General features: G+C 43.9%; 2 protein-coding genes across 2 annotated transcripts; one reads left to right on the forward strand and one right to left on the reverse strand.

Annotated features, from left to right (window-relative positions):
• Nucleotides 1-14,489: 14,489 nt before the first annotated feature.
• On the forward strand, nucleotides 14,490-15,693 carry LOC133909762 (uncharacterized). The gene is made up of 3 exons (XM_062352318.1): nucleotides 14,490-14,674; nucleotides 14,845-14,927; nucleotides 15,097-15,693. Exons 1-3 carry the CDS (start codon nucleotides 14,500-14,502, stop codon nucleotides 15,475-15,477), a joined length of 639 nt encoding a protein of 212 aa, XP_062208302.1. The 5' UTR covers nucleotides 14,490-14,499; the 3' UTR covers nucleotides 15,478-15,693.
• A 9,389-nt stretch (nucleotides 15,694-25,082) lies between these two features.
• Nucleotides 25,083-26,483, reverse strand: LOC133909763 (uncharacterized). The gene has a single exon (XM_062352319.1). It carries the CDS (start codon nucleotides 26,301-26,303, stop codon nucleotides 25,470-25,472), a length of 834 nt encoding a protein of 277 aa, XP_062208303.1. The 5' UTR covers nucleotides 26,304-26,483; the 3' UTR covers nucleotides 25,083-25,469.
• Between the last annotated feature and the right edge of the window lie 201 nt (nucleotides 26,484-26,684).

Genomic DNA, 26,684 nt, shown 5'->3' on the forward strand with positions numbered 1-26,684 from the left:
GGCTTGTATGACCGCACAGGTCCCTACAAGGGGTACTTATGTCAACCTTTTCCAATAAGCCCTGACCATTTGATCAGCGCCGATAAGTGCGGGGTTCATCTAAAACCACTCCTGGAGCAAACTAGATACCCCAACTGGCCTCATACCCGACACCATTGACCTGCACACCAAAAAGCCATAGCTACAAAGGTAATCGACTTATCATTCTCATATACGACATGTAGTAAGTACGAAAAGTGCTAAATCCAACCGCAACAACGATCAGTGCTTAAATGATGCAAGCGGTCTACGATATTCGGGTCCCTCTCTCGACCTACAAGGGGAACTCCACATCCGGGCAGGACAAATACCCCTAACACCGCCCATATCTCGCCTTATCCACCCCACTCATCCAACTGACACCATCAACCAATCATTATGATAGTTATGCAAGTAATTAAAGCCTATGTTCATGAACGATGAAATATTTCACCGCTTGACTTCTACCAAAACCTAAGCACTTGCTAAGCATCATGAATAACATTTTAAGTTAGACAATATCATATTGAACCTAGGCTAAAAGAATACATATAAACAATTATTCAAGATAGGAGAATTAGTGCATCAGTATATGTTCTATTCATCATAAACCCGACATCGACTCGAACTCATGCATAACATACATAAAAGCATAATTTATCACATATGACGCATATGATCCAAATTAATGGGAAGCCAGAGATGGCCGGAAGATAGTCGACGGTGAGGACTAGCTTTGGTAGAGATCAAGCGTTGACGGGGAGGGATCTCCGGTGCACGGTAAGCGAAGGCCAGGACTCGGTCAGCCTCCAAGGGTGACGGCGAAGCTCGATGATAAGTTGGATACAACAATGCGGTGCTAGGCCAGCGAATCGATGGGCTTGACCAAAGGGCGACAATGGTGGCTCGACGGCTAGAATTTTTGGCATCTCGGCGGATTAGGGCACAAGAGAGGCTGCAACATGCGGTAGAATCAGAACAAGGGAGGGAGAGGGGATCTCAGATGCTATTTATAGGCCTCGAAGGCGGCGAGCGGCGCGTCGTGACCTACTCGGACTCACCAAAGAGTTCGGGTTGGGGACGACTATGGGTGTGGGCCCGTGTGATAGTCATGTGTGGGCAGGAGACTGGGCACGAGCAAGGAGGTGGCCAGGCTTGTGCGTGCGTGGGAGTAGGCTTGGCTCGGCCAAGTGGAGAGGGAGGGTGAAGGGAGAAAGGAGATCGGCTTGGGCCGATTGGCCAGTTGAGCCAAGGGAGGGAGAGCAGCCGAATGGGCTGGCTCAGGGCAAAGAGAGGTGAGGTGGCTACGATGATCGAAGAGAAGGATGGGCCATAAGGGAAAAGGTCGGGTTTAAGCTGGGTTTAATTGGGTTTAGGTTCAACTAGGATTCTAGAGTTTTGGAGAATTTCAAAAATTCAAGAATTACAAATGAAGCCAAATAAAACATCAAATGAAGCAAAAAAAATTAGAAAATTTAGGCAAGCTTTTGAAAATATTAGAAACTAATAAAAATATTTTGAACTTATGAAAATATTTTGATATTTTGAAAATAAAATCCAAATAAGTTCAAATAAAATCCAAATAAGCTCAAATAAAATCCAATAAGACGTAGAGAAAAATTAAACTTAAATATCTATTTTCAGCATGATGCATTCACACCATTATAATCTAATTCAAATTTGAATTTAAATTTAGAAAATAGGATTTTTCTTATTCTAATTATTTAATGTATAATCTAATCTTGAAAAAAATTAAAAATTTAAAAAATCTGAAAATCAGAGTATGACAAACTGCAAAACTGTCCACTTATCTGGTCGTTCAGAAGACCCTATCTCGTCAGCCGTGCGGTACCGCGTTAGCCCGAAAAGTCCTTCCGTAGCATTTAATGCGACAGGACGGGGCAGTGCCCAACCGCACCGGATGAGGTGCTTATGAAAGGAAAATACTTGACTAGCAATAAATACGATTAGATGGGTTAAATAAGGACCGATCTGAGACTAGTATAGACTGATCGTGAGATCTCATAATATCGTAAGAAGGTTGGTCGCGCAAACCTTACACTGATAGTGTAAGCTTACACCTAAGTCATGCGATGGGATAGAGTTAAAAAATATCTCCATTAATCGACATTACCTTGTGAGGTCCGCTGGTTAGAATATCACCTTACTTAATCCTTACACAGTCCCTTGCTTAGCAATCCGACAACGTGCTTCCTGAACAAGTCGGCCGTCTCGTGGTTCCGCAAGTAGTTGTGATATTATTGCCGCATATTTTCGCAGCAATGCATTATCAGTATCACGCTTCCGAATTGTACATTACTAAATTACGGATGAGAACGGATCACCAACAGAAATGAAAAGGATGCATCCACACTTGCTATATTTGCGCGGCGAGCGCGCGCAGCCAACATGAGTACATGGCACGGCAGCAGCGCGACCGTTGCAGCGCTAGGTCGGCGCAGAAGATCCGAGAGTTACTTCCGTGGACGCGTCGCCCGACGGGAATGTATGTGAACACGTCAGCGGATGAGACCGCTTGCGCGGACGTATACGTGTAGACCTCGGAATTTTTTATTTTTTAATTCAAAATCGCAAATAATTTTTTTAATTGCAATTCTATGCTCACGTGGCCCAATCGCCTTACCACGGCCGACAAATTTTAAAAACAGAATTATTGGGTGTCAATACTCTCAAAATTTAAAACACTATCAAAATAGTCACAATTTTTTTAAATAATTTGGTAGTATATAGAAAGCTATTATCTAACTCTCCAAAAAAATTCAGAAAAAAATATAACTTGTACAATGAGAAACAAAATTGATAAATTTTAGGTATTTTTGAGTTAATTCTTTTAAGTTAGATGATAGCATCTTATATACTAGAATTTTTCATAACTATTTTGATAGTACTTTAAATTTTAACAGCAATTGAACGTAATATATTTTTTATTTTTAAACTGAGCACTTATTGGAAGGGCAATGTCTTGTCACCATTTCAACCGACCAACATATATATTTACAATTTTCGGATTAAAAAATATAAAATAAAAAGGTCTAGACCTCACGTGCCATGAAGCTTGGGCTCATTTCAGTAGGAGTCCTTCAGAATCAGTGACTGGGCCTTCCAAACGGCCCATTATTCGAGTGGTGCTACTTTCCGTTGGCAGCATTTTTCTAAACTAAAAAAACGAGTTGAAACAATCCTATATTTGTCCTAAAATATGTCTATAGAACTCCCAGCGCCCTGAGATCTATCAACAAACAATATATCCGACAACTGAGATTCGCTTCACAGTATTTCATTAAATCTAATGGCCGAGATTGCATTTGTAATCAACAATTGAAAATCCTATGTCCATCCTTAAAAAAATGTCCACGAAACAACTAGTACCGTAAGATTTGAATCCGATTTCTGAGATTCGTTGTCCCTCCACTCTATCACAGATAAATTTTGTTTGGTGTCCGTTGTGTGTGTTGTGTTGATAGATGCTTAAATGATCTCTTAAGCACTTTTAAACTACTTGTTCTTGTGAAATCTTGTTAGCTAGTACGCTTCTCAAAGTATACTTAAAAAAACCTATTTGAGGCTAGCGCGCGCAGGGAAGCACGCGGTGATGATTTACTGTACTAGCCCCCGAGGCTGCGCACGATGTTAATGGGCATCTATATTGGATTAGTTCCCTTGGATCACATAGCTTAATCATATAAACACACAATCAATTGTTACTAACCTTGATTTGGATGCCATCAGTTAGGTCTTCCCGGATCGATGTAGAGCTATGACAGGTCTTGTACTTCGGGGAAGACAAGCTGTAGATGTAGATGATGCAGGCAGATGGGCATATGAGCAATTGCCGACAATCCTCCAGCAGCGATGACGACCTTCAAGTCGCTGTAGCACCCTTCTTAGATTGGGTTTTTAGGGTTTATGAGGTCTCAGGGTGAGGGTGACCACATGAGCGATTAATTCACGTCGTGGATAGCCAAGTCCCCTTTTATTATGGTGTTGGCGACTTGTGACCGAAACAATTGTGGTTTCTATCAATTATCAGGGTGCGTGTGTGGGGTCACCACCCCCTTAGGACTCAATGGTTGGTTAGAGATGAGATCACAACCAACATTCTCCCACTTAATCGAATAACTCGTCAACATAAGTCTGTACTCAACAAAATAGCATACTAAGATAGTGCAGTCACAATAGCTATAAAAAAAACACCACTGGACCTCACAATCTATAGCACACAACTCCATTTCAATATGGATCATGAAACTGAGATCTTTTAAAAAAAATTACCTCAGAATCACAGGCTATCAGTTAAACCCATGGCGACAATATGATCTTTAAATCCATCAGGTAGTAAGCCTTTTGTTAGTGGGTCGTCAAGCATGGACTTTGTACTTATATGCTCGACTTCAATAGTATGATCCTGAATTCGTCCATACGGCCTAGCAAAAGCCGAGCACCGCTGTGTGGACCTCCATTGAGGGCACCTCAGACAGGATGGCCTCCACTGTGGAGTCAGGGACCGGCTGCTCTAGCACCCCAAGATGGCTACAACCTGTGCGGTGTAGTAGTGCCAACTGCACCTTTGAGGCCACGTAAACGCTGGAGCTGGCAAAGGCCTTAGTGATGGTAGTCGCCACCCTTGTGGCAAACTGGAGCTAGCGGAGCGTCGGGCTTAGGCTGTTCACCCTTGAGGGAAAAAGAAGGGCCTAGGCCCTAAGGCCCTCCACTGACTTCCCGAGGACCTGGGCTGCCTCCGTCGCACACCCGACCAACTCTTGGCACTCAGAACGTAGTGCGTCCTCCGCGGCCCAAGCAACCCTCCCCTCACGCTGAGCCTCGGCCACAACAAGTTGAAGATCTCGAGCCTCAATTTCCGTGAAAACACGGGCCGTTTTGGCCGCACCAATATCTTCCTCCATAGCACAGCGGGACTCGGTAGTCATCCGGGCCACCTCCTCCTCATGCTCCCGTCGCGTCACAACCTCCTACAGGTGGCCCTCTACGATCACTGATTGCTTCTCGAATTTCGCCAATGTGTGACGGATTCTGTCTACGTCAACACAAGACGAGTTGTGAGTCACCGCGAGGACCTGGTGCTATGAACGCTCCAGCTCCTCCACCATGACCAATTGTTGTCGGTTGCAGTGAAGGAGCATAAGGGCAGCAGCCAATAAATTACAACCACAAAGGGTCCCTTACAAATAAAAATATCAATCAAGCCATCGCTCAAAGACGCACCACTATCTCTTCAGAAGCCTCTGAGCCAGAGATCGCCTTAGCTCCCCGCTTGTGAAGAGAGATGTGATAGAGGCAAACATGATCAACGCCTCCAGACGAAGTGAGAAGTCAGCCAAGGTCAAGGTCTCAAGGCTCAAGCCCAACTCTAGAGGAGCGGAGGAGGGCACCCCGGATAGTCCAAAGCCCCCAGCCCCAGTCGCGACAACCAAGACCCGGTATGTGGCCATGGCTCGAGGCAATGAAGCCCTGACCTCCAGTGCGCCATCTTCGCCCCCCTCCCAGGGGGAATCACCAAGACTCCGGTCGGAACCAATACCTCCAGAGCAAGGGGCCCCGAAAGGGTCTGTACCAACGTCCCCTGCAAAAAAGAAGGCAAAGTCAAGACCGCAGCTGTGAATATAGCCCACAAAGAAATAGAGAGATGAAAGAGGGAGAATTGTGGGCTCACCCGTGCTAATGGTCGTGGCTGGCATTGGACCAGTCACATCCTCATAATCGATGGGGGGAAGGATCCCACAGGGTCCAAGGTCATCAAGGGAAACCTCACACCCTCCTCTACCCTGGTTGAGGACAGTCACGTTCGAACCGGCTGAAGCTTCCCTAAGGACCCCGCCTTCAGACCAGACCTCATCTTCGGAGACACCACCTCTAGCCCCTGAGTCCTGGTTGAGCCTCCGGCGCTTTGCCCTCTCCGACTCCGTCCCGAATGACCCGGTCGCCGAACTAGTACACAAGCTCATCGGGACAATGGGAGTTTAGGCCAGGAGCAAGGCTTTGTGACCATAGATCCCGTGACACCGGTAGTAGAACGCCCACACTTTCTAGCTCCCCATGGCTCTACTAGATTGTGCCACGCTGGGGACTCCCAGCTCCTTACCAATTGCATGCGCTACTCCCACTCGGTGAAGGAAGGCTGACCGAGGAACTTGTCCACGGCTTCAGCGGCTTCATCCAGTGTCAGGCACCGCTCTGAAAGAAAAAAGTGTCTCAGTGTGTGAGTTCGAAGTTGGATAGCAGGGAGGAAGTCAATGTCAGGCCTGGAGTATGTATTTGGCTCGCCTCGCCTTCCTCACCTTGCTTGAAGGCATAGTCCCAACCCGCCTGGAGGGGTATGATGTGCATCATTGTGAACTACTCCGCGAGATCGCGCATGCTCATCCTTTGTGCCACCCGCCAGAGGAGCTCCACCCTCAAAGTCATCCGGGCCTCAAGCATCTCCACTACTGGGGTCCGGATGTACTTGATCTCCCGGTTGGTAGAGCGAATGGGGACCCAGAGCCCATGATGCAGTAAAACCACATCTTTGACCACCTGGTCTACCACCATTTGTTGATTCCCTTCGCAAGGAACACTCTATGGTACTCCGGTCGGAGCAAGAAGTTCACGCTGGTGAAGCTGAGGGCTTACTTCACCTCATCCTCCATCTGAAACTTCAGCTGGCAGTTTGCCCCGTGGAGGGTGGCAAAGAACTTCGTGCACCCTTTGCAACCCTCCACCCGCATAGCCCACTCAAACATGGCCAAGCGGGCGATGGCGCTAGCCGAGAGCTGGGGGAGCTCCACAAAATAATGTCGAAGCATCCCCTCAAAGAGCGACGCCACTGGGAACCTGAGCCCAGCGTGGAGGAAGTCTTCGAAGACCACGGTTTTGTGGCTTCATGGTGCTGGGATTGTCTCCCTCCCCCCCCCCCCCCCCCCCGCGCGGAAAGAGCACAACTGATCTAGAAAGGATCTTCCCCTCCTTGACTAGCCGATCGAGCTCCGTCTCGGTGATGGTCGATGGACCCAGTGCGTTGATATGAAGAGGGTATTTCTTGCTAGCATGGCGGAGCTCTAAACCTTGCGACGGGCTAGGTACTGATGGAAGTTTTCCGCCACCCTGGATTTTGCTAACCCATGGGCATTGGCGATTCCGTCTACGCCACCACAAGCGGCGATGGCCGTTGATATGGCGACATGATGTCCCAACGATGTGCAACCCCTCAGTGGAGAGCCCGCTCCACCACGGGTGCCAAAGCGAGCCATGACTCCCCGAAGAATCGGTGTGGAGATCTTGTCTACCTAGGAGTCTGCAGAGGATGGGGCTGGTGGTGCGTGCGCAAGAACTCGAGCAACACAAACAAAGGTGCCAGATGAAAATGATGCTCATCTAAAAACCCCACCTTATAGATTGGGCAATGGGTCGTTACCTCCTCCTGGCACATCCTATTTTCTCTCCCCGTAATCATCCTATTTTCTCTCCCCGTAATCATGGGGAGGCGGAACCGCTCTCCATGATGCTCCAATACCAAGGCATCATGCGTCCCACTACCGACTGGACATACGCGACTACATCACCCACCACAGACTGTATTTAATGTTCTCCTCCATAGGTAACGTTAGGTATTCAGCCTACACCCCTGACCGAAAATTCCAAGTTCAGCATCATCGGAGGGCTAAGGGCCCATAAACGCGGAGCTAAGGATCACCAGATGCCCTGCTTCGAATACCGCGGGGATGGCCACACCACTGGCCATCCTCATGAGGGGCTACTATTTGGGGGATCGCTATTAAGGACCTCTGATTTCCCTTGCCCTGGCAGTCTGGGCATAAAAACCACCAGGCTTTGGCCTTCTTTGAGGCTCGGGGCTTCGGGGCGGTCCCTAAGGCCATGCCTCCCGACCCCAGGAGCCTTCAATCATTTAGAAAGATCAACCAGGAGAGGGCCCACAGACCCCCCCCCCCCCCGTGCAATGAGGTGACTCGTATTTAATGCTAGTGCAGGTGATGGCCGTCTAACATGACGGTGCCAGTGGTAGCCACCTAACACGATAGCTCAAGTGTTGGTCGCCTGACACACTAGAACAACTGCCTTACCAGTTGTAAGGTTAATTTATTGGGCTAGCCCGCTCGCTGGTTGTACAGTATAAGACATATATCTCTGCTAGTCTCCTATGGGCATATTTGTATATTTACACTCTGAATATCAGTATAAATATAGACCCTTAGCTATCAAGCCAAAGGCAGAAAAAAGATTACTCAGATAACCTTAGTGTTCCTTCCTTCTCCACCTCTCCTTCAAGCTTAAGCCATTCTTGTGACTTGGTTCCACACTTTGTTTGTGGAAGACAGTTTCTTTCACCAACATCCATTTTGTTGAGGTTCGCAAGGCATTGAGTATTGCGCAACTATACCATTTTCCTGAAGGTACAGTGCAAAAGACTAGGAATTTACCCATAGGGAGCTTGTCTGTCGTAGTACTCTCCTCCTCTGTCTGACCCCACTACCATAATTTTCAAATAATATTGATTTTCTACTTCAGCTTTAAATAGTTTAAACTTATCAAGTGATTTAGATTGTTCGCAAATAGGAAAGATATATCTGTTATTGGAGTAATCATTAGTGAACGTAATGAAGGAGTCATATCCATCCACACTCAAAATAGGAATAGGGCTACATATGTCAGTGTGGATCAATTCTAATAATTCTGTGCTGCGGGTGGATCCCTTCTTAATATGTTTAACATATTTTCCCTTTATACAATCAATAGGGGCCTGAATTAGAGAAATCAAGAGGGTAAGTATCTTTTCCTTAATGAGACGTTCCATTCTCCCCTTCAAAATGTGGCCTAAGTGATAGTGCCACAATTTGGATGAGATCTCATTACATTCATTAACCTTACTGCACACATTCAGGGATTCAGAGGTATTATTTAATGCAAGTCTATAAAGCTTATCTTGGTGAAAATTGTAACCAACATTGTCATTACCAAGCTTTATTACACAATGGTTGTTCCCAAAAATACATTCAAATTCATGATCGTCCAAAAGAGAAACAGAAATAAGGTTCATTCTTAAGGTGGGAACACAAAGTACATTATTCAAATGGAGAGTAAAGCCATCATGCAGCACTAATAGAAGGTCTACTACTGCTTCGACTTCAGCCTCCTTTCCATCAGCCACTCAAAGACTTCACTGCCCCATTCTTAGGGTTCCCACGGAATGGAATCCCTGTATTGAATTACATACATGCACAACTGCACCAAAGTCAATCCACTAGGAATCAAGAGAAAAACTAGCAAAAAAGGTTTCATCAATAGAAAAAAAAATCATTACCCTTCTTGGCAAGTCACTCCTTAAAACCTGCGCAATCCACCTGAACATGCCCCTTACCCTTACAGAATTGGCATATTATTTCATTAAGTCCAAAGGGTGTAGCTGGTGTAGCTGGTGCAGCAAGTGACTTTGTTTCCTTAGACTTATGCTTGCTTGAAATCCTCCTAGAGGTGAAGTATAGTTTCTTCTTTGACTTGAACTTCCCTTGGAACTTCCTCTTTCCTGGACTTGCACTAACCTAATGTGCACATACCTTTTTCTCGGCCTTCAGCCTCTCCTCCTCCTAAACACACATAGTAGTGAGCTCGCTTATAGTCGACTTCTCCTTCCGAGTGTTGTAATTTATCTTGAATGGTCCAAACTCAGAAGGGGGAGAAGTCATAATGAAATGGACCAAAAAGCCCTTAGAGATCTCCATCTTCATGCCCTTATGCTTAGCAGCCATGTCATTCATCATCATCACATGCTCTTTGACACCGCTAGTCCCATCATATTTGGTTTTCAGCATCTTCATAATTAATGTGCTGACATAAGTTTTTTAGATCCCTTAAATTTCTCCTCCACTAAGTCTAAGTAAGTTTTAGCACTCTCAAAATGGGGGATTTCTCCCCTGATCCCTATAGTAATAGTGCTCTTCATTATCATTAGGGGCATGCAGGTAGACCGCTCTCACATTTCTTTAGCTGCCTCATAGGCCTTCTCTTTCTCAACGTGGTTCGGGGTGTCATCAGTGGGTTCTTCAGGAGCTACCTTTCGTAAAGCATAATCGAGATCCATCACTCCTAGGACAATCAAAATATATTCCCAAGAAGGGAAGTTAATCCCGATCAATTGCTCAATACTGTTAACGAAACCGGTGACATCGGAAGGATTCATTGCTGTAATTAAAATAATAAATATTAAAAACTATAAATATATAATTACAGTCATTTAAGTAAAGTCTGGCATAAAATTAGCCTATGTTGGTTTGATTAATAACATGCTAACGATGGTTCAAATTTTCGCATCACTGTTGAACAAAAATGAAAAATGCACAAAATAATTTAATTTAGTAAGAAATAAATTAATGACACATAAGTATGATCAACTTTGGTCAAAAAATAATTATGACCATAAATTAACTTAATTTAATCTTCAATAAAAGCTTCTTGTTGGTCCACTTAAATTAGAGATTAAACAATCATAATTCATTTTCCACATAATCAAAATTTTGCCATTTAAAGCAGTGCGTAATTATAATTTACAAAATAGTAAACAAGTCATAAAATAAACAACAACTAGAAATAAGTAAAAAAACCTAAATATTAAATGGATCAAAACACTGAAAACCAACCTAAATTCTGCACCGACCCAAGTACCACGCGCGTGGGCTTAAAACTCAAGCCCTCATGGCCCGAAGAGCACTTCACGACCCATTTATGTGCGCGGGCCAGACCAGAACAGCCCACGATGCCTAATCGTCATCCTCTGTTGGTTCTAATCGGACGGTCCACATCATTTGTGCTTGGGATAAAACCGGCGGAAAAACCCCTAATCCCCTCATTCCTCTCTCCTCTCCCCGATTTACTCAGAACCCTAAGAGAAAGAGGTGACTTAAGGCAGTGGCGGCATGGTAAATGGTGGCAGCGGCACGTGACTTATGCGTGGCGGCATACCGTGAGTGATGCGCTGTGGGGCAGGGTCGCGACGTGCAATGCGATAGTAGGAGCAATGCGTGGGAAAGATAATGCCACGCTTGCCTGAAGCTGACACATCCGCTAATGTGCATGTCAGCGGCGCGGTAGTGGCGTGCCATAGATCCAAATTTAAGGAATCCAAGTGTAGGCACTAGGGCATGGAATTTCTAAAAGGAATTTGGGGTCTAGATTTTTGGGGTTTGGCGTTCAAGAACACGATTTAGGGTTTCGGGATGGGGAATAAAAGTGGTTTTTGGGTTAGGTTTGCTTGGATTTGATGATTCCCCTCCTTTTCTATGCTTTAATATCAATCCGAGTAGCAAAAGACATCAAGAAGTGCTAATATACACCAAGTATGGTTTGGATTTGAGCCAATTCTCCCTTTCCGTTTGCTATCCGAAACCAAACACCTTAGGCATGAACACCAATGTGTCAAATGAGCTTGACACCGATCAAAACAACATTAACGCTGACTAAAACAAACCCTAATCCTAATTAATTAACAACAATTAGGTCTAAATAGATTAATCTAAGGACTAATCCATCTCTAATCGATACTTATGAGCACTAACAGATGACATGATCAACACTTAGACATGAATTAGCATCAACAGAGGTAAAAACGCATAAACATGACCTTATGGCTTGCTAACTGATGCAAAACAAGGCTCAATTAGGGCATAAGCGGTTCATGATTAAGCTATGGAGGCTCTGGTGCCAAATATTATATCAATTTCCTTAGGTCGCATAGCTTAATAACATAAACACACAATCGATCATTACTAACCTTGATTTGGAGATGCCATTGGTTAGGTCTTCCTGTATCAGTGTAGAGCCTCGATAGGGTACTATACTTCGGGAAAGACAAGCCGTAGATGTAGATGATGCAGGCAGATGGGCATCAGAGCAGTTGCCAGCAATCCACCGATGACAGTGATGGTCTTCAAGTCGCTGTAGGACCCTTCTTAGATCAAGTTTTTAGGGTTTATGAGGTGTCGGGGTGACGGTGACCACACGAGCGATTAATTCACGTCATGGGCAGCCGAGTCCCCTTTTATTATGGCACTGGTAAGTTGGGATCGAAACCAATTGTGCCCTCCACCCCCGACCAGGGCACGTGTGTGGGGTCACCACCCCCTTAGGACTCGGTGGTTAGTTAGAGATAAGATCACCACCAACAATCTGCGACATGTGTGCCATCCTGCTTTATTTAGCTTTCCCTTTGTATAAGACATAATCATGCTTGGAGGCCTCCAAGTAATTGAAGTAAAATTCGAAGACCTACTCAGATTGCTCAGTTTGAGGTCGTTGTACATTCAAGATCCCATGTGCAGGCACGGTTCACAAATGCGTCGGTCCGGTCCGGTTTCAGAAACCGAACGGTAGCCAAAATTTGAATTCAAAAAATATTTTAAAAAAATCTTTAAAAAAAACTAGACACAATTCAATCTTCTGTGAAAAAAAAATTCAAAAATAATGTCGCTTGCATCATATTCTATAGGGAGGAAGTTTGAAAAAAATGAAAAAAATTGAAGTGTGCGGCTCAGTTATTAACTCATGTTAAGGAAAAGTGTAACATGCAAACACATATTTTTCTTGTGTAAAAATTATTTTAAGAGAATCTTTAAAATTGATTTCACTTTATTTAGAGTTTTATTAAATTCTCTATGATTTTTACAAAGTTCACAAGCATAAAGTGAATATGTTAAGAAACAGCATTGTAATTAACTTTTTCATGTCTACTATTATTTTTCCTACGTAAATCATATTATAAATAAGCTAATGAAAGTGGTTTCACTAATTTTTGAGGTGTGATGGGTCAATTATGAATTAATCTAGTTGCAACACATTTACACAATCATGCACGTTACAATAACTAATTCATGAGTTCATGTATTTTTAAAAGACATAGGATCATGTAACAAGACTAACAAAATTATTTTCATGATTTTTGGATTAGCAAAGTGTAAACTATGCATTTAACTTGGTTTAACAAATACAATTTCTCACAGAAAAATTTGAACTTTTTTATGAGTATAAATACTTTATCATGTAGATCATATCACAAGGAAACCAACAAAGTTTGTTTCACTTGATTTGAAGCTCAGATGAATTAGTTATTGATTTTAGAAGATTGAGATAATTTTTGGGTTTTTTTTGTTGAACTTCACTGAAAATCGAGAAAACCGCTCTATAAATCGAGAAAACCGAGCGATTACCGAGAAAACCGAGCGGTTACCGACAATACGAAAAATTCGAGAAAACCGCTTGATAAATCGCAAAAACCGCTCGGTAACCGGTCCAAACCGACCGGTTACTGAACGGCTAAAATCGCGATTTTTTTTCCAAATTTAAAATTTTGCCAAATGATTTTTCTTCGAATTTTTTTAAATTTTTAACCGGTAACCGTGGTTATCGCGAATTTTCAGTTACCGTCGGAGCTCGGTAACCGAGCTCCGGTCGGTAACTTTAACCCTGTGTGCAGGTGCAGGTGCAAATAATGAACATGTGCAAAGAAAAAGGAGATGTGCATATGCTCCGTCGAGGCGACAAGCACGCCCCAGGTGGAAGACATTACTGCCATATAAAACAATGTTTGATGAAAGCATATTGTTCTACTATTTCCTCCTTAAATTATTGTATGATAATTATATTCTTCAGTTTGTATCATTTTTATTTTTACCTTGCATGATAAGATGGATATATTTTCACGATCTTAAATTGAGAAGTATTATAGATGCATTATCGGCTTTTTATTTGTTAATTATTTTTGTCTCGTTAAAATTTGCAGCTCATATCACAATATTTTTTACTCCAACTTCACCCGTGAGTGGTTGCTAGTTTTTTTTTGAAAGATGTGACGCCCAAGATACCTTTGTGCATGCAGATGCACTTATCCCCGGGCGGCGTTGTGAGATTTTCTTGGTTAGCCCAGCAGATTGAATTAATGATGCTTGCTTGCATGGGTCAGGTTCCCTTCTCTTTCGGTCTCCAAAAAAAAAATCTAAGCTCGAATTGGTCAATCAGACGTCAGGTGTGGGTAGGTTCCTAAACTTCCTATGGAGCCACCAGATCCTCACCTCACCGCCGATCTTAGCCAACTAATAACATTAAACACATAAATCCATCAGCATCAAGCAAGCAACATGTCACTTCTGGAAAGAACTGTTTCCAATGAGAGAAAAAAAAACAAAATAAAGATGATCGTTGAGTGTCAAACAAGAAAATTTAAAGAGCGAATTAGGAGCTTTCGATCGTTGCAATGAAAGGGACCTGAGGAAGGCAGAAGAGACGGTTTTGTATGAGGAGGATCTTCATGCACTTTGGTGGTCAGGGTTAGTTGGCCTGCCCAAGAAAACTGAAGGTCAAACCGGAGCAGAGACTGGATGAAATTGAGAGGCACTGGCTGGCCTCTATTGCATGCACAGTTTAGAGTTTACACATGGAAACAGAAGGCAGCATGCATGCATGCTCTCAGTGCAACCCATTATATATGCTCAATCTTCTTCCACTTCCGGCACCACGCTCCACATCGTGGCCATGGCCAAGCTTGAAAGCTTGTCAAGAACAATGGCGTCGGGTTCCGGACCGCTCTTCCTGATGGCGTGCGTCCTTTGCTGCTTGCTCTCTTGCTGCAAACCAGGTCCCACTTTGCTCTTCTTTTGTTCAGTTGCCCTCTTAGTTTCTCTAGTCAAACTGCACGAGCGAGCAGACATGCATGGCCGCGCAGAGCACGGAATCTGCATCGATCGATCACCGAGTCGCTAGCTATCTGACGCATGCACTGCACGGTCTGTTCATCGGCTCATGCAGATGGAGCAGCCGCCTTCCATGGCCAGACGAGAGACACTGCAGACATCGTCGGAAGAGCCCTGTTCTGCTTCAACGACCGCTACGTAAGTGCATGGCCATCAGATTAGACCTTAATTAACAGTTTGCCACTGACAGTGAATGGCTTGAGAAAAATGTGTGCATTCTTCATACTTTCATAGCAACGTGTATGTTAATTTGCTCATGGTCATGGAGTGACTGATGGTGCTGCTTGTGCGTTTGTGAAACGTGAAGATCTACAGCGGGTGCCAAGGATCGCTGCGCCTGGGCCCGCAAGGCGCTCTGGACGTGCCACCGGCGTCGACGGAGGCGTTCTGCGGCGGACCGTGCCTGGCGGAGACGGAGCTCGTGCTCCGCTGCATCGGCGACATCATGGACAGCTTCCACTTCTACAACGGCGCCTCCGTCGGCGACGTCCGCTTCGCGCTGGACCGCGGGTGCGGCCACACGGGCCTCCGGGGCGACTTCGACGTGCTGCAGCGCCTCGGGGGCGACGGCTACCACGGCGACGGCTACTACTACGGCCGCGGGAGCAGCGCGCGGTTCGTCTCTCCTGGCAACAACCTGATGCCGCCGCTGCTGTTGAGCGTCGCGGTAGTGCTGTTGTGTGGGTGATTCGCGATTGAAGCGCAGCTACACAGGTCGGTGTGAGTTCTGAAGTGGTGATTGCGAACAGCTGCAGCGTTTGGGACTTGATGCTTTTGACATACTGATAGCTAGACAGGTCGGTGTTAATCTGTCGCAGAATTCTGTGAATAGCTTTTTTTTTTTTTACTGCAATAGTATTCACTACTACAATGCTCTATCATTGTCGGTCGGAAAAAATCGTTACTGAAGACGTATCAGTGTCAGATGTTAAACTTTCGCGTGCGAACAATGGCTAAGGTGCTAAGAACCAGCACTGAAAAGTCACTATCAGTGCCGATTTGTGCCACAACCGGCACTGATAATAAATAGACTACCAGTGCTGGTTCGTATTACGAACCATCACTGATAATTGATGACAACCGATTTTTTTGAAATTCATAACTTTTCATACGGTGTCAGATATAGATAAACTTTATATGAAAACTATAGCTTTCGATGAGATCTATAACTTTGTAATTTATAACTTTTTCATTGAAGTACTTTAGATGCCAAAATAATCATGAAAAACTTTCAAGATTAGGGATAAAAAGAAAATATCTCATAGTGCTATCAGCAATGTGAGATGGTAAGGAACATACGTAAGAGGGAGGAGGTCGCGGCTTCGAATCAAACGGAACACACATGCGCAAAAAAATGGGACGATGGTGTGTGCGTGTGGAGTAGCTTAGACCTCGGTCGCTGGTTGGTTGTAAAATAAAATCCATTTTTTTCTTCAGATCGTCGATTTTTGGAACTGATTATCAGTGTCAGTTCCAGTTAAAAATCGGCATTGATAGTCGGTGAATATCAGTGCCGAATAATCAATGTCGGTTCAAAAACCGTTACCGATAATAATTCTGCACTGACACTAATGATCTGTTATGTGTAGTGATCGGAGGTTCAAAAGGTAATTGATGCCATGATTTTGCTACCGCAATACTGATGTACGGGCTGGAGTTTTTTTTTATCTGTTTGAGAAGTAAATGCAAAGCTTTGGCCTTTGGAGAAACACAACAGCAGAACAACCTGTTCTTTGCTGCACGTCTGACAGTCTGGTGACTTTTTTTTTTACACACTTAAATTACGGGTGCCTGAATACTCGATTAAGTTTGGGCAATAGGTGTGAACGTTTATCTTCTTCGTCGGTAGGTTTTTTTCAACAGAATTCTTTATCTCTAGATTTAGAGGTAGATCAGTGGGTGACAAGTTAGTCCAACGAAAGAGGCGGGTGCGTGGGATAAGGCGATGGAGATGCCGTCAGCCATAGCCAGGCAACAGATAGACGGTGGGGTGGGCCGATGCTAGGAGGAGAAACTCAAAAATAGATTGATTAACGAGCAAAGATGTTCTCCGCTAGAGACAGGGATGTGGACGGGGCAAGGAAGGGAGTCACTATCGAGACAAAACGATCAAGGTGAAGTGCTGTGCTAAGTAAAGATTGGAGGAGGAAGCTGATGTGCACTCCGTTGAGTCTTCATCATGCGGTTCATATTGATCAACTGAAAGGATCTTTAATTTTAGACATCTAAAATTTAGTAACACCCTTTTTTTATCGGAAATTGGAATTGAAGAAGCACTTGTAACACACGGTCTGGTAGTCAGCACTATGACATTTCTCCTGAAATGCAACGGAATGAGAGGGATTTTTTTTAGAAGTGCTCCTGTAGAGCTGTTTCTTAAAACAGCATGAATCCGAAAGCACATTAATTAATTAAGCCATATTATTAACGATTTTAATCATGGGTACCCCCATATCCCATCCCAACTGATCTTGACCTAAACAGATCCGTACCAGAGAAATTAGAGATCTGGTGTAAAATTCAAAGTTAGGTCCTTGCAACCCATCCATGTTGTGACTACAAGGTGCATAGGGCACCGATTAAATTTTCATTTTTAAAAAATATATCATATATAACAGCATATGTAACGCTTCCCATTCCAACAAGTAAAACAGCCGCTTTCAGCACATGTAAGGCATGTTCCATCCATAGAAGAAAAATGAACACAAAGCTGCAGAATTCTGAATCACACGGTTTGGATCAGATCCCAGTTCCAAAGGGCACTTTTGCAACAAAGTATCACTACCAACAGCAAAGGCGAGGACCCAAAGCTATGCTTTGCTTTCCCCGACATTGGACGCTTCGTAGATCACCTAAGCTGGAAGCATGTGCCGGGTATAAAAACACAACATCACGAGCCGCATGGATGACCTCTAAACAGGACCGAAATGGCAACAACAATGCATGGACACAGGGCACCCAAGCTCTTTGGCAGGGAAAGGCTGCTCCATGCGGCCCTGGGTGGGCACAGAGGTGTCCAGATATATTGTTTCACCGTTGCATCTGTGTTTTTCGCAATGTAGGCTTCAAGGCTTGCCCATAATTGCATAACTAAAAGCTTGGTTTCTGAACTGATGGATACAGTGGCAGACATCATCCTGTGAAGGGACTGGACATGGGGGATTGGGACCCCTGGAATTATGCAGCTGTCATATTCGGCTATTCCTCATTTGGTTACCAAAATTCTACTAAGGTATGCAGAAGCACAACTGAGTACTATGTTTATTTATATTAAGATTTATGTTAAAAAAGTAAATAAAAAATTATAGAGTATATGAGAAAATTAATTTATAGATGAGTATTAGATAGAAAAATATGAGCTATCATCACGATCAAGCGTTGTTACAGCATCCGTGCTACAGTACACGGATGGTAACACGGTCTGATATTTCGATCCTACGTATAGTAGGATTATATTAGATATGATAGATAAGACCATAGAGATAGATCTTACATGTAAGTATATATGGAGTTACATTCTCCTTTCTCTGCGCCTCATTCGCGTGTGAAACGGCGGCAGATTCCGGTGACAACAGCCTCTCAATCTAGCTCCACGCGGCCGCGCGTTGCTGCTCGCCTGGGTTTGTGCCCCTTTCGTTCGCAACTGAGCCGAGCTGAGCAGCGAAGGAGGGCATCGCACACCTAGCCGCGGGGCCCAGTTGCATCACCGCCGCCCCCTTGTCGCCGGCGTGGGAAACGGCGGCATCCGCGTGGGTAGGCGGCGTTGGGCTGGATTTGTGCTCGGATCGCCTCCTTTCGCCTGGATCTTTGCTCGTTTTGCGAGCATCGGGGGCCGGCGGCCGATTTCATCGACGAGCTTGTGCGTGTAGGCGCGGCGTGGGCTGGATTTAAAGAACGGCGGCCGATGAATCATTCATGGTAAGTTCGTCATATTGCTCTACGTATTAGATGCTCTCGCATTGGCGTGCCTCGTGTGCCAGATGATTACGGTGAAGCCGTGTGGTCAAGGCATTTTCCCTTCCAAATTTAGTTTTGAGCAAAAGTTAGCATTGAGCGGATGACTGTAAGAATTCTCTGCTAGGGGTGATTTGTTGGTTGTACCAATAGATTCTGACTTCGCGGGTGCGTATAAATTTATAGAGAAATGTGTTTGTTTATTTGTATATATTATTCTAGTTTATTCTGGTAAATATAAATATACGTCGACAGACTGGCTCGGGAGAGAAGCTTCACTGTTTGGTTGGGCGAATACAGGCTATTACATCCGCTCATATAAGTGGACTCATTTATCAGTATTACAAAATCACCTTAATACGAGCAACCAATTATAATCTTAGCTATTGCATCTGCCCATGTGATCTTAAATTCAATCGATAAACAAAAACTCAGCTCAACCTGTCCAGAGAGATACAACCAACCAAACATTCTTCTCTTCAACACTCTTGCATCCGCTCAACCTGCTTCCCATCAGTCTAAGTATATGGTCCATATGAGGAACAGAATATGCGAGCAAACAATCACACCCCAGATGACCTAGAAAATATATGTGGACATCTAAACAAATATCTATATATACTCTTATAAAATAGACAAGTTATAGCAAATTTGAACTATCTCTACTATTCATCTAAGTTGATTAAACGATCATAATATAAAGTTGGATCATGATTCTCTTTTTAAAAATACTTTTAATCTTCTCACCCACGAATCAAGAAATTAACTGTGATTGTACTCTCTTTTTGCAACCACGCATATTTATTTTGAAAAAGTTCAATATACAAATCTCTGTTTTGTTATGCTATATCATTCTACTTTTTTATATTATTATATACTAAATTGATTCTACATGTGTGAAACACATGTGCAATTACTGATTGTAAATAAATAGAATAGCTGAAATCCAAATATTAATTCCATCCAACGCAAAATGGTGATTTGTATGAATTTATAGGCTCCAGACAATCTGGTGGTAATTTTTTCGGAGTCAAGTTACTGGCAAGGTTTAAGATATGGTTCCTTTTTTTTTCTGTTAGTCTGATCAAGCATCCTGTACAAGAGATGCCGCTAACAACACAGGGAAGCAGTAGTAGTTCATGAACTAAATCATCAAATCATCTGCCAAATCTTCAGAAGTAGTAGTAAGAAAGCAGACGCGCTGCCAGGGCGGCGACCGGGTTGCCGGTGGCTTCGCTTGAGCCCAGCGGCCGTCGCTGATCCGGAAGATTGTGCAGGCGCTGCAAGGTGGAAGCAGAGTAGTGAGACAACGAAAGATCACACAGTTTAAATGTCAGGTGCATAACTCAGTGCGTTCAGAAATTGAGCTCGGAACATTCAGAGCACGCAGATGATGTATTTTTACAATAATGGATAAATCAAACGTTATACAATATATAACATTGTGTGAGATGAATAATTGTGAATTACGGCGGCTTCCGAAATATGTGACCTCGTGCTTGAGCTACTGGGCTTCGACAAAGATTTCATGCCTCCGTGATGACTGCATTCTCAACTGAAACTCAGCTACATGATCAGCTCAAGAAAATCCATCAACGCCCGATCCTTTGCAATAAAACTTGAAAGGAGCAGAATATGTGTTCCTTAGAATGCATTACTAATAACTGAAACACGTGTTTCACACATATAAAATTAATGCAAGATATATGAAAAATACAAATTTGACATCTATATACGAAAGATAAATAATAAGGTATTAAATATAATTTTAAAATATATAAAAGATAAATATTGAATGTTTAGATACGTAAGGTAAATAATAAGTGATTGATAGTATTTTTAAGGAAAAATGAGATCTAATTTTACATAGGAAGATCGTCTAAATTTACGATAACCTATAAATTATATAGATATAGATATAGATGTGTACTATAAAAAAATATTTTAGTACACCCAAAAATTAAGTTTTCTTATTAGAAGGAAGGAAAAGGACCCGTCAGCCCAGCAGGAAGGAAAAACCCGTCGCACATGCAGTCCTGCACTCATCGTACTTGCAATTTGCCAAGCATTGCCGGTCCCGCGTCCTCAGATCCATACACAACGCATCGTCTTCTCCTCCCAACTGTCGCTCATCGTCTTCTCGTCTGCACCTCCGAACTCGCTCGAAACATCGCTGTGCTGGCCGCCATTCCTCGCAAGCACTAGACCTCGTATACAACTAAATCAATAATGACACTAAAAAAATGATTTTTTTGTTACTCAATTTACCCATTTTTCGCTCACGGAAAATGGCGTCGTGTGCGTGCTTCCTCTGCCCGCCGCGACGGAGTCTCAATCATATAAGAAAGGTGTGTTTCTTTAGTTACATTTTGCTAGTGGATGTAGATAGAGATCAATTTAAAAGAATTTCTCTTATCCACCCACCTAGTATGTGTAGATGAGACGATTAAAAGAACACGGGCGTACTCATTTACCTCGCTAGGCCCGGGGCACGGGCGAAGGCGGAGGGCGCAGGTGTACGGCACCTGCGTAAATGGTCCGTTGAAATTGGGTCAAGTTACTTGCGCAGATCCGGCTTCTTTTTGTTGTTTTATTTCTTTTTGTTGTGTGGACAAACGGATGAATATATGAAAATCGTGTCAGTCAAGACTTCGATCGTAGCGGCGTAACCGACTACAATCATGGTGCGTCTCAATCGTGCAACTAGGCCATACGCAATTAAGGTTTTGTCAATTTCTCTCTGATGTGTCGTCGCACGTAGTCTACTCTATCCTGTTCCGCCAGCATGCACCGACAAATGGGAGAGCAGATCTCCAGAACCCGTAGCCCTTGGGATCCTGCACTGAAAGAGGGTGAATAAGATTTTTGGGAAGCGCTCGGTGTGACTGCTCATGATCTGCTTTCTTACCATCACCGTGTGCTACTTTGTCTACATCGTCATCGTTGTTGCCATCTGCTACACCAAGATCAACTTCGACTACTTCATCTTCGTTATCGCCTGCCGCATTGACATCACGAAGGTCTCTGTATCTCACGTCGTCATTAGGTACGTACACTGCAATCTCTACTAGGGTGTCTAGTCGAGCTTTACTCGAGTGATAGGCCATCTAGTCGAGGCTCGTTTGAGTAAGTTGAAATCATGCTCAAGTATCTAGTCGAGACTCGTCGGAGCTAGTCGAAGTTCAGCTCGAGTATCTAGTCAAGACTCGTTGGAGCAAGTCAAATCTTAGGACCTGTTTGGAAGAGCTTCCAGAGCAGCTTACTAGCTATAATTAGGGGAGAGCTCTGCCAAATAGCAGCTTTCAGCTTTTAGCTCCCTGAGTGGAATCCATGAGGGTGATTATCTGAAATGAACTAGAAGCCGGGGAGCTAAAAAAAGTAGCTTCCCTGATTCACTTCCCAAATAAAATCATTTTCTTCATATATTTTATTTTAGATAATCACTTTCAGCCACAGAATCACTTTCTCCAGAGAATTACTCTCCGCAGAGAATTTGGATCAGGGAGAGCTATACCAAACAAGCCCTTAGTCGATATTGATTATTTGCGTATGTTCTTGGTCATGCTATATTAGGAATTGAATTAACTTAAATCTAAAAGTGCTATTATTTTCAACACTCTAAAGGTTGTATTGTATGCACTTTGATTTAACGATGGCTGGTTTTGCTGATGCACTGAGACCGAACAAGTTCACCGATGTGCATTTTAAGAAATGGCAGGTCAAAGCCACTATATGGCTTACGGCTATGAACTGCTACTGGGTTGCATCTAGCAGGCCTGAAGGAACTTTCTCCCCTAATAAGGGAAAGAAGTCCGAGGAAGTCATCACACTCTTTGTAGGATGTGTTCTTAGGGCTTTTGTTGGTCATCTCTATGATGTATACATGTATATAAAGGACACAAATGAGTTGTAGGCTACAATGAAGACAAAATTTGGTATGTCAGATACATGCAGTGAACTTATTATGAAGCAATATCATGACTACAAGATGGCTGAAAATCGATCGGTAGTATGAACGAGTTAATGTATGGGATAAATATAAATTTATATGAACGAGTTAATGTATGGGATAAATATAAATTTTCAAAAGAATGAGGTTTTGGTGATAGGAGGAGATACTAAGGTTTCGAATACTTTTGCTAATAATTTTCATTGCCAGATTGGATATTTTCCAATCAGATATCTTGGAGTGCCAGTTAGCCCTAGTAGGTTGTGCATTGTGGATTGGGTAAAGTTAGAAAAGAAAATCTATAAAAAAAAAACTTGACATTTGGAAATATGGTCTTTTGTCCATTGGATGTAGTATAGTACTGATCAATGCATTTATGTACAATATTCCTACTTATCATATGTCTATATATTTGTTGTCTAAAATAGTGATTAAAAATATTGACAAGTTAAGAAGAAAAATTTTCTGGCAAGGTGGTGGGCCAAAAAAGAGATATTATCTTGTTAAATGGGATATCGTCTGCAATCCTAACAAAAAAAAAGGAGGTTTGTGTATAAAAAATTTATTCAAAATGAATATTCCCCTTCTCTGTAAATGGTGATAGAAATTAGATAAGAAAGAAGGTATGTGACAACAAATTGTTAGAAGGAAATATCTTCACTCTTCTACTTTGGCTAATGTGAAAGATAAACAGGGGGATTCCCCTTGCTAGTATGATCTACTCAAGACTAGATATACCTAAAAGGTGAAGAATCTTAGTTAGAAATGGGAGGAATACTAGATTTTAGAAAGATGCCTGAGTGACTCCCAAACCTTTATGTGATCTTTTCTCAGTCTTATATAGGATCTGTGTGGATATTGGAATTTTGGTTAGGAATGCTCATGATAAAGGTTGGAATCTATCTTTAAAAAGATGGATGAATACTAAACTACATTCTCAGTGGAGATTTGTTAGAACCTTGTTGCACATATTACTTTGAATGATTCTGGAGATTCAGTTTTCTAATATTTTGAAGAAAAAAAGTGGGTGTTTCATGGTTAAATCCATGTATAAATGGCTTATGAGAGATTCTTCTGGTCTCTTCAAACATATCTGGAAAGCAAAAATCTCTCTCAAGATTAAGATTTTCTTTTGGTTGTGGGAGCATCAGGCTCTACTCACTAAAGTATGATTAAAAGAAAATGGTCTAGGTATGGTTCTTGTTATTTATGTACTCAACATGAATCTTGTGTCCATTTGTTCTTTTCTGTGCCATGTAGCCAAGTCTGTGTGGGGTTTTGTTGCTGTGTTCCTTGGTGCTGATTCAATCCCAAACACAATACATCAATATTACAATTGGATGCAATCCTTTCTACCATAGGGGAAAGTTTTCCATGTGATTGATCTTGTAGCTATCTGTTAGGCTATCTGGAAAGTTAAAAATAGAGCTTGTTTTGAGGGAAAAAAAACTAATTTAAGATCCTAGCAAAACAATCTTTCATGTTGGCTCTTTCTCGAAAATCTAAGCCGATCTTCTAAAGGATATGGACAAGGAGGTGTTGATAAAAGACACTCAAGGTTTTATTAACTACTGTGATAAACGTTCTTACTGCTCAACAGCATCAATCTTCATATTCGAGGGCTTTACCCAACACCGGAGTGATGATGATCTCTGATGCTCATGATAATGAGGGCGATCTGAATTCTGATGATGAAGAAGACAAAGACAATTGAAGTCCTTTGATGCTGTTCTTTTGTTCCTTTCAACTGTTGGTGGATTTGGATGCTCAGTTTAAATTTTTCTGGTAGTTTGCTCGTTAGTTGCTACGTAATGCGTAGCATAGTGTGGTCGTGCTGATAAATATTTTCGGCCTCTCGTTCTATCCTTTCTCCGTGGCATGTAATTCTGAACAAATGTTTATGATTCCATTACATTGTAATGGAAATGGGTCCCCGTGTTACCCTTTTCCGCATTGGCGAGTTAGTTTTCAGCTATTCTTGACGTAGTTCACAGTTCCACACATAATTTGGCGCTCTGAGCCGATACCTCATTTTCGAAGAAAATGTAGCTGATGGCGAATGAGCTAAAGTTGAATCATTACTAGATCAGAACTCTTTGAAATTTCAACAACAGAATCAAAAGGCGCCTGCTTGCCTTCACAGAGTGGATTGGTAGCATGTCACCGTCTTACCTACTACGTATAAAATGTAATATTGTGGCTGCGAAACATTATTACCTTTCACCTTGTTGCACCAAGAACAAATTTAAGAGACAAAAAAAGAAAATGTCTCTTTTGGACACTTTGGCTGCTCCTGCATTTGTCACTACCGGGTTGCAGCAGAGTAGTACTTCTATGTAAAAAATTCTTTGGAGAGTAATGGTAATGGCGATAACAGTGGTACGAGAGCGACCAGATTGTATACCTTAGTTACCTTTCAATGCAGATTCTTTTATTTAAAAAAACTAAACAAATGGAGATGATCTATCTGATTATAAAATTCCTCGGCTCACATCACACCTAGAATTCATACATAACACAAACAAATGGGTTCGCTTCAGGATCACAAATGGACAACGAAACGCACCACAAAGATCTGAATTAACACAGTAGCATTTTTCCATCAAGATGAAAAACTAGTAACCCAATGGAAGAGAGCAAAATTTAATTTAATTTACATAATTTCGTTTCTTTTCCTCGTAGATGAGCACACCAAATCAAACGTTAACCATGGAACCTCCCCTGAAATTCTTCAAAATGCCGCCATTTTTTTGGCCTCTTCTTCATCTTTTACGTGTTTACTGGGAGAAGAGGGGATGCATGGATTTGGCGAGCCCGTAGCCCCGGGCCCCGAAGCCCAGGCACCCAAGAACCAGGCCCTGCCGGTACGGTAGCGACGTCGTGCGCCGCCGCGCCTCGTCTCGCGCCGCCGCGGAGGTAATACTGCGCGGCATACTCTTCGGCGGAGCCGCCCTGTCAGACGACGTGGACCGGCGCCCCGGCTGCGGCACCGGGTAGGGCAGCAGCGCCTTCTTGGACCGCGACGGCCAGATGGACGGCGGCCAGAAACCAGACCTGAACTCGGCGCCAGCGATGCCTGCTGTCTGCTCCCCCGCCGAGTCGCCTCCCGTGCGGGTGAGGAGGTCCCGCAGCGATATCCGCCGTCGAGTGTTCTTGGCCGAGGATGACGATGATGAGGAGGAGGACGAGGAGGCGGACGCGAAAGGGTCCGACGGCTCCGCTGCCCCGGCTGCGCGGGCGCTCCGGGGCGGTGACGCTGACCTGGCCCGGCGAGTCCGCGGCGCGAGACCTTCGCCACCGCCGCGCTCCTCCCCCTCGTCGCCATCGTCATCCCCGACCGTTTCTTGGCGGATCGGAGAGCTGCAGCGGACGCGGATGCGGCCGCCGGCGAAGAGCTCCTCGGCGGAGCTCATGCCGCCGAGGCCGGTGCCGGGGCCGTGGCCTCGCGCTGCGAACTCGAAGTCCGCCGCGGCGAGGCAGTCGCCATCGGCCGCGGCCGGGGGGGCGTAGTGGGCGGTGGATGAGGGCGGGGAGCGGAGGATGTAGTGCACGGGGCTGGCCGGGGCGCTGAAGAAGAGGTAGTGGTCCTCGGCGTCGGCGTCGCTCTGCATCTGCGGCGAGCGAAGACCAACGATAGAGATCAAGGAGGAGAGGGGAGGGGGAGGAGGGGAGAGGTGCGCGTGGTTTTGAAGGGAAGGCAGGCAGGCGGAAGCGGCCAGTGAGGTGCATGGGGAGGCCGGGGAGAGGTAATCGCGGGGTTGGGTGGTATGTGTAACGGCGGGAATGATCGTGTGCTGGGACGTGGGCTCGTGCCGTGTTTTGGCCGGGACGAACGCGTGGACGTGGTGCTAACTGTACACCATCGGCGGACCCACTTGGTGCATGGGTATGCAGTTGCATACCTAACTTTTTTTAAAAAATCAATTATATACTGTATATATTATATATACGTATAGTACATAGCTAATTAAGTTTAAAACTCACAACCTTAG

Source organism: Phragmites australis, chromosome 2, assembly GCF_958298935.1.
Source record: "Phragmites australis chromosome 2, lpPhrAust1.1, whole genome shotgun sequence".
Lineage (NCBI taxonomy): Eukaryota > Viridiplantae > Streptophyta > Magnoliopsida > Poales > Poaceae > Phragmites > Phragmites australis.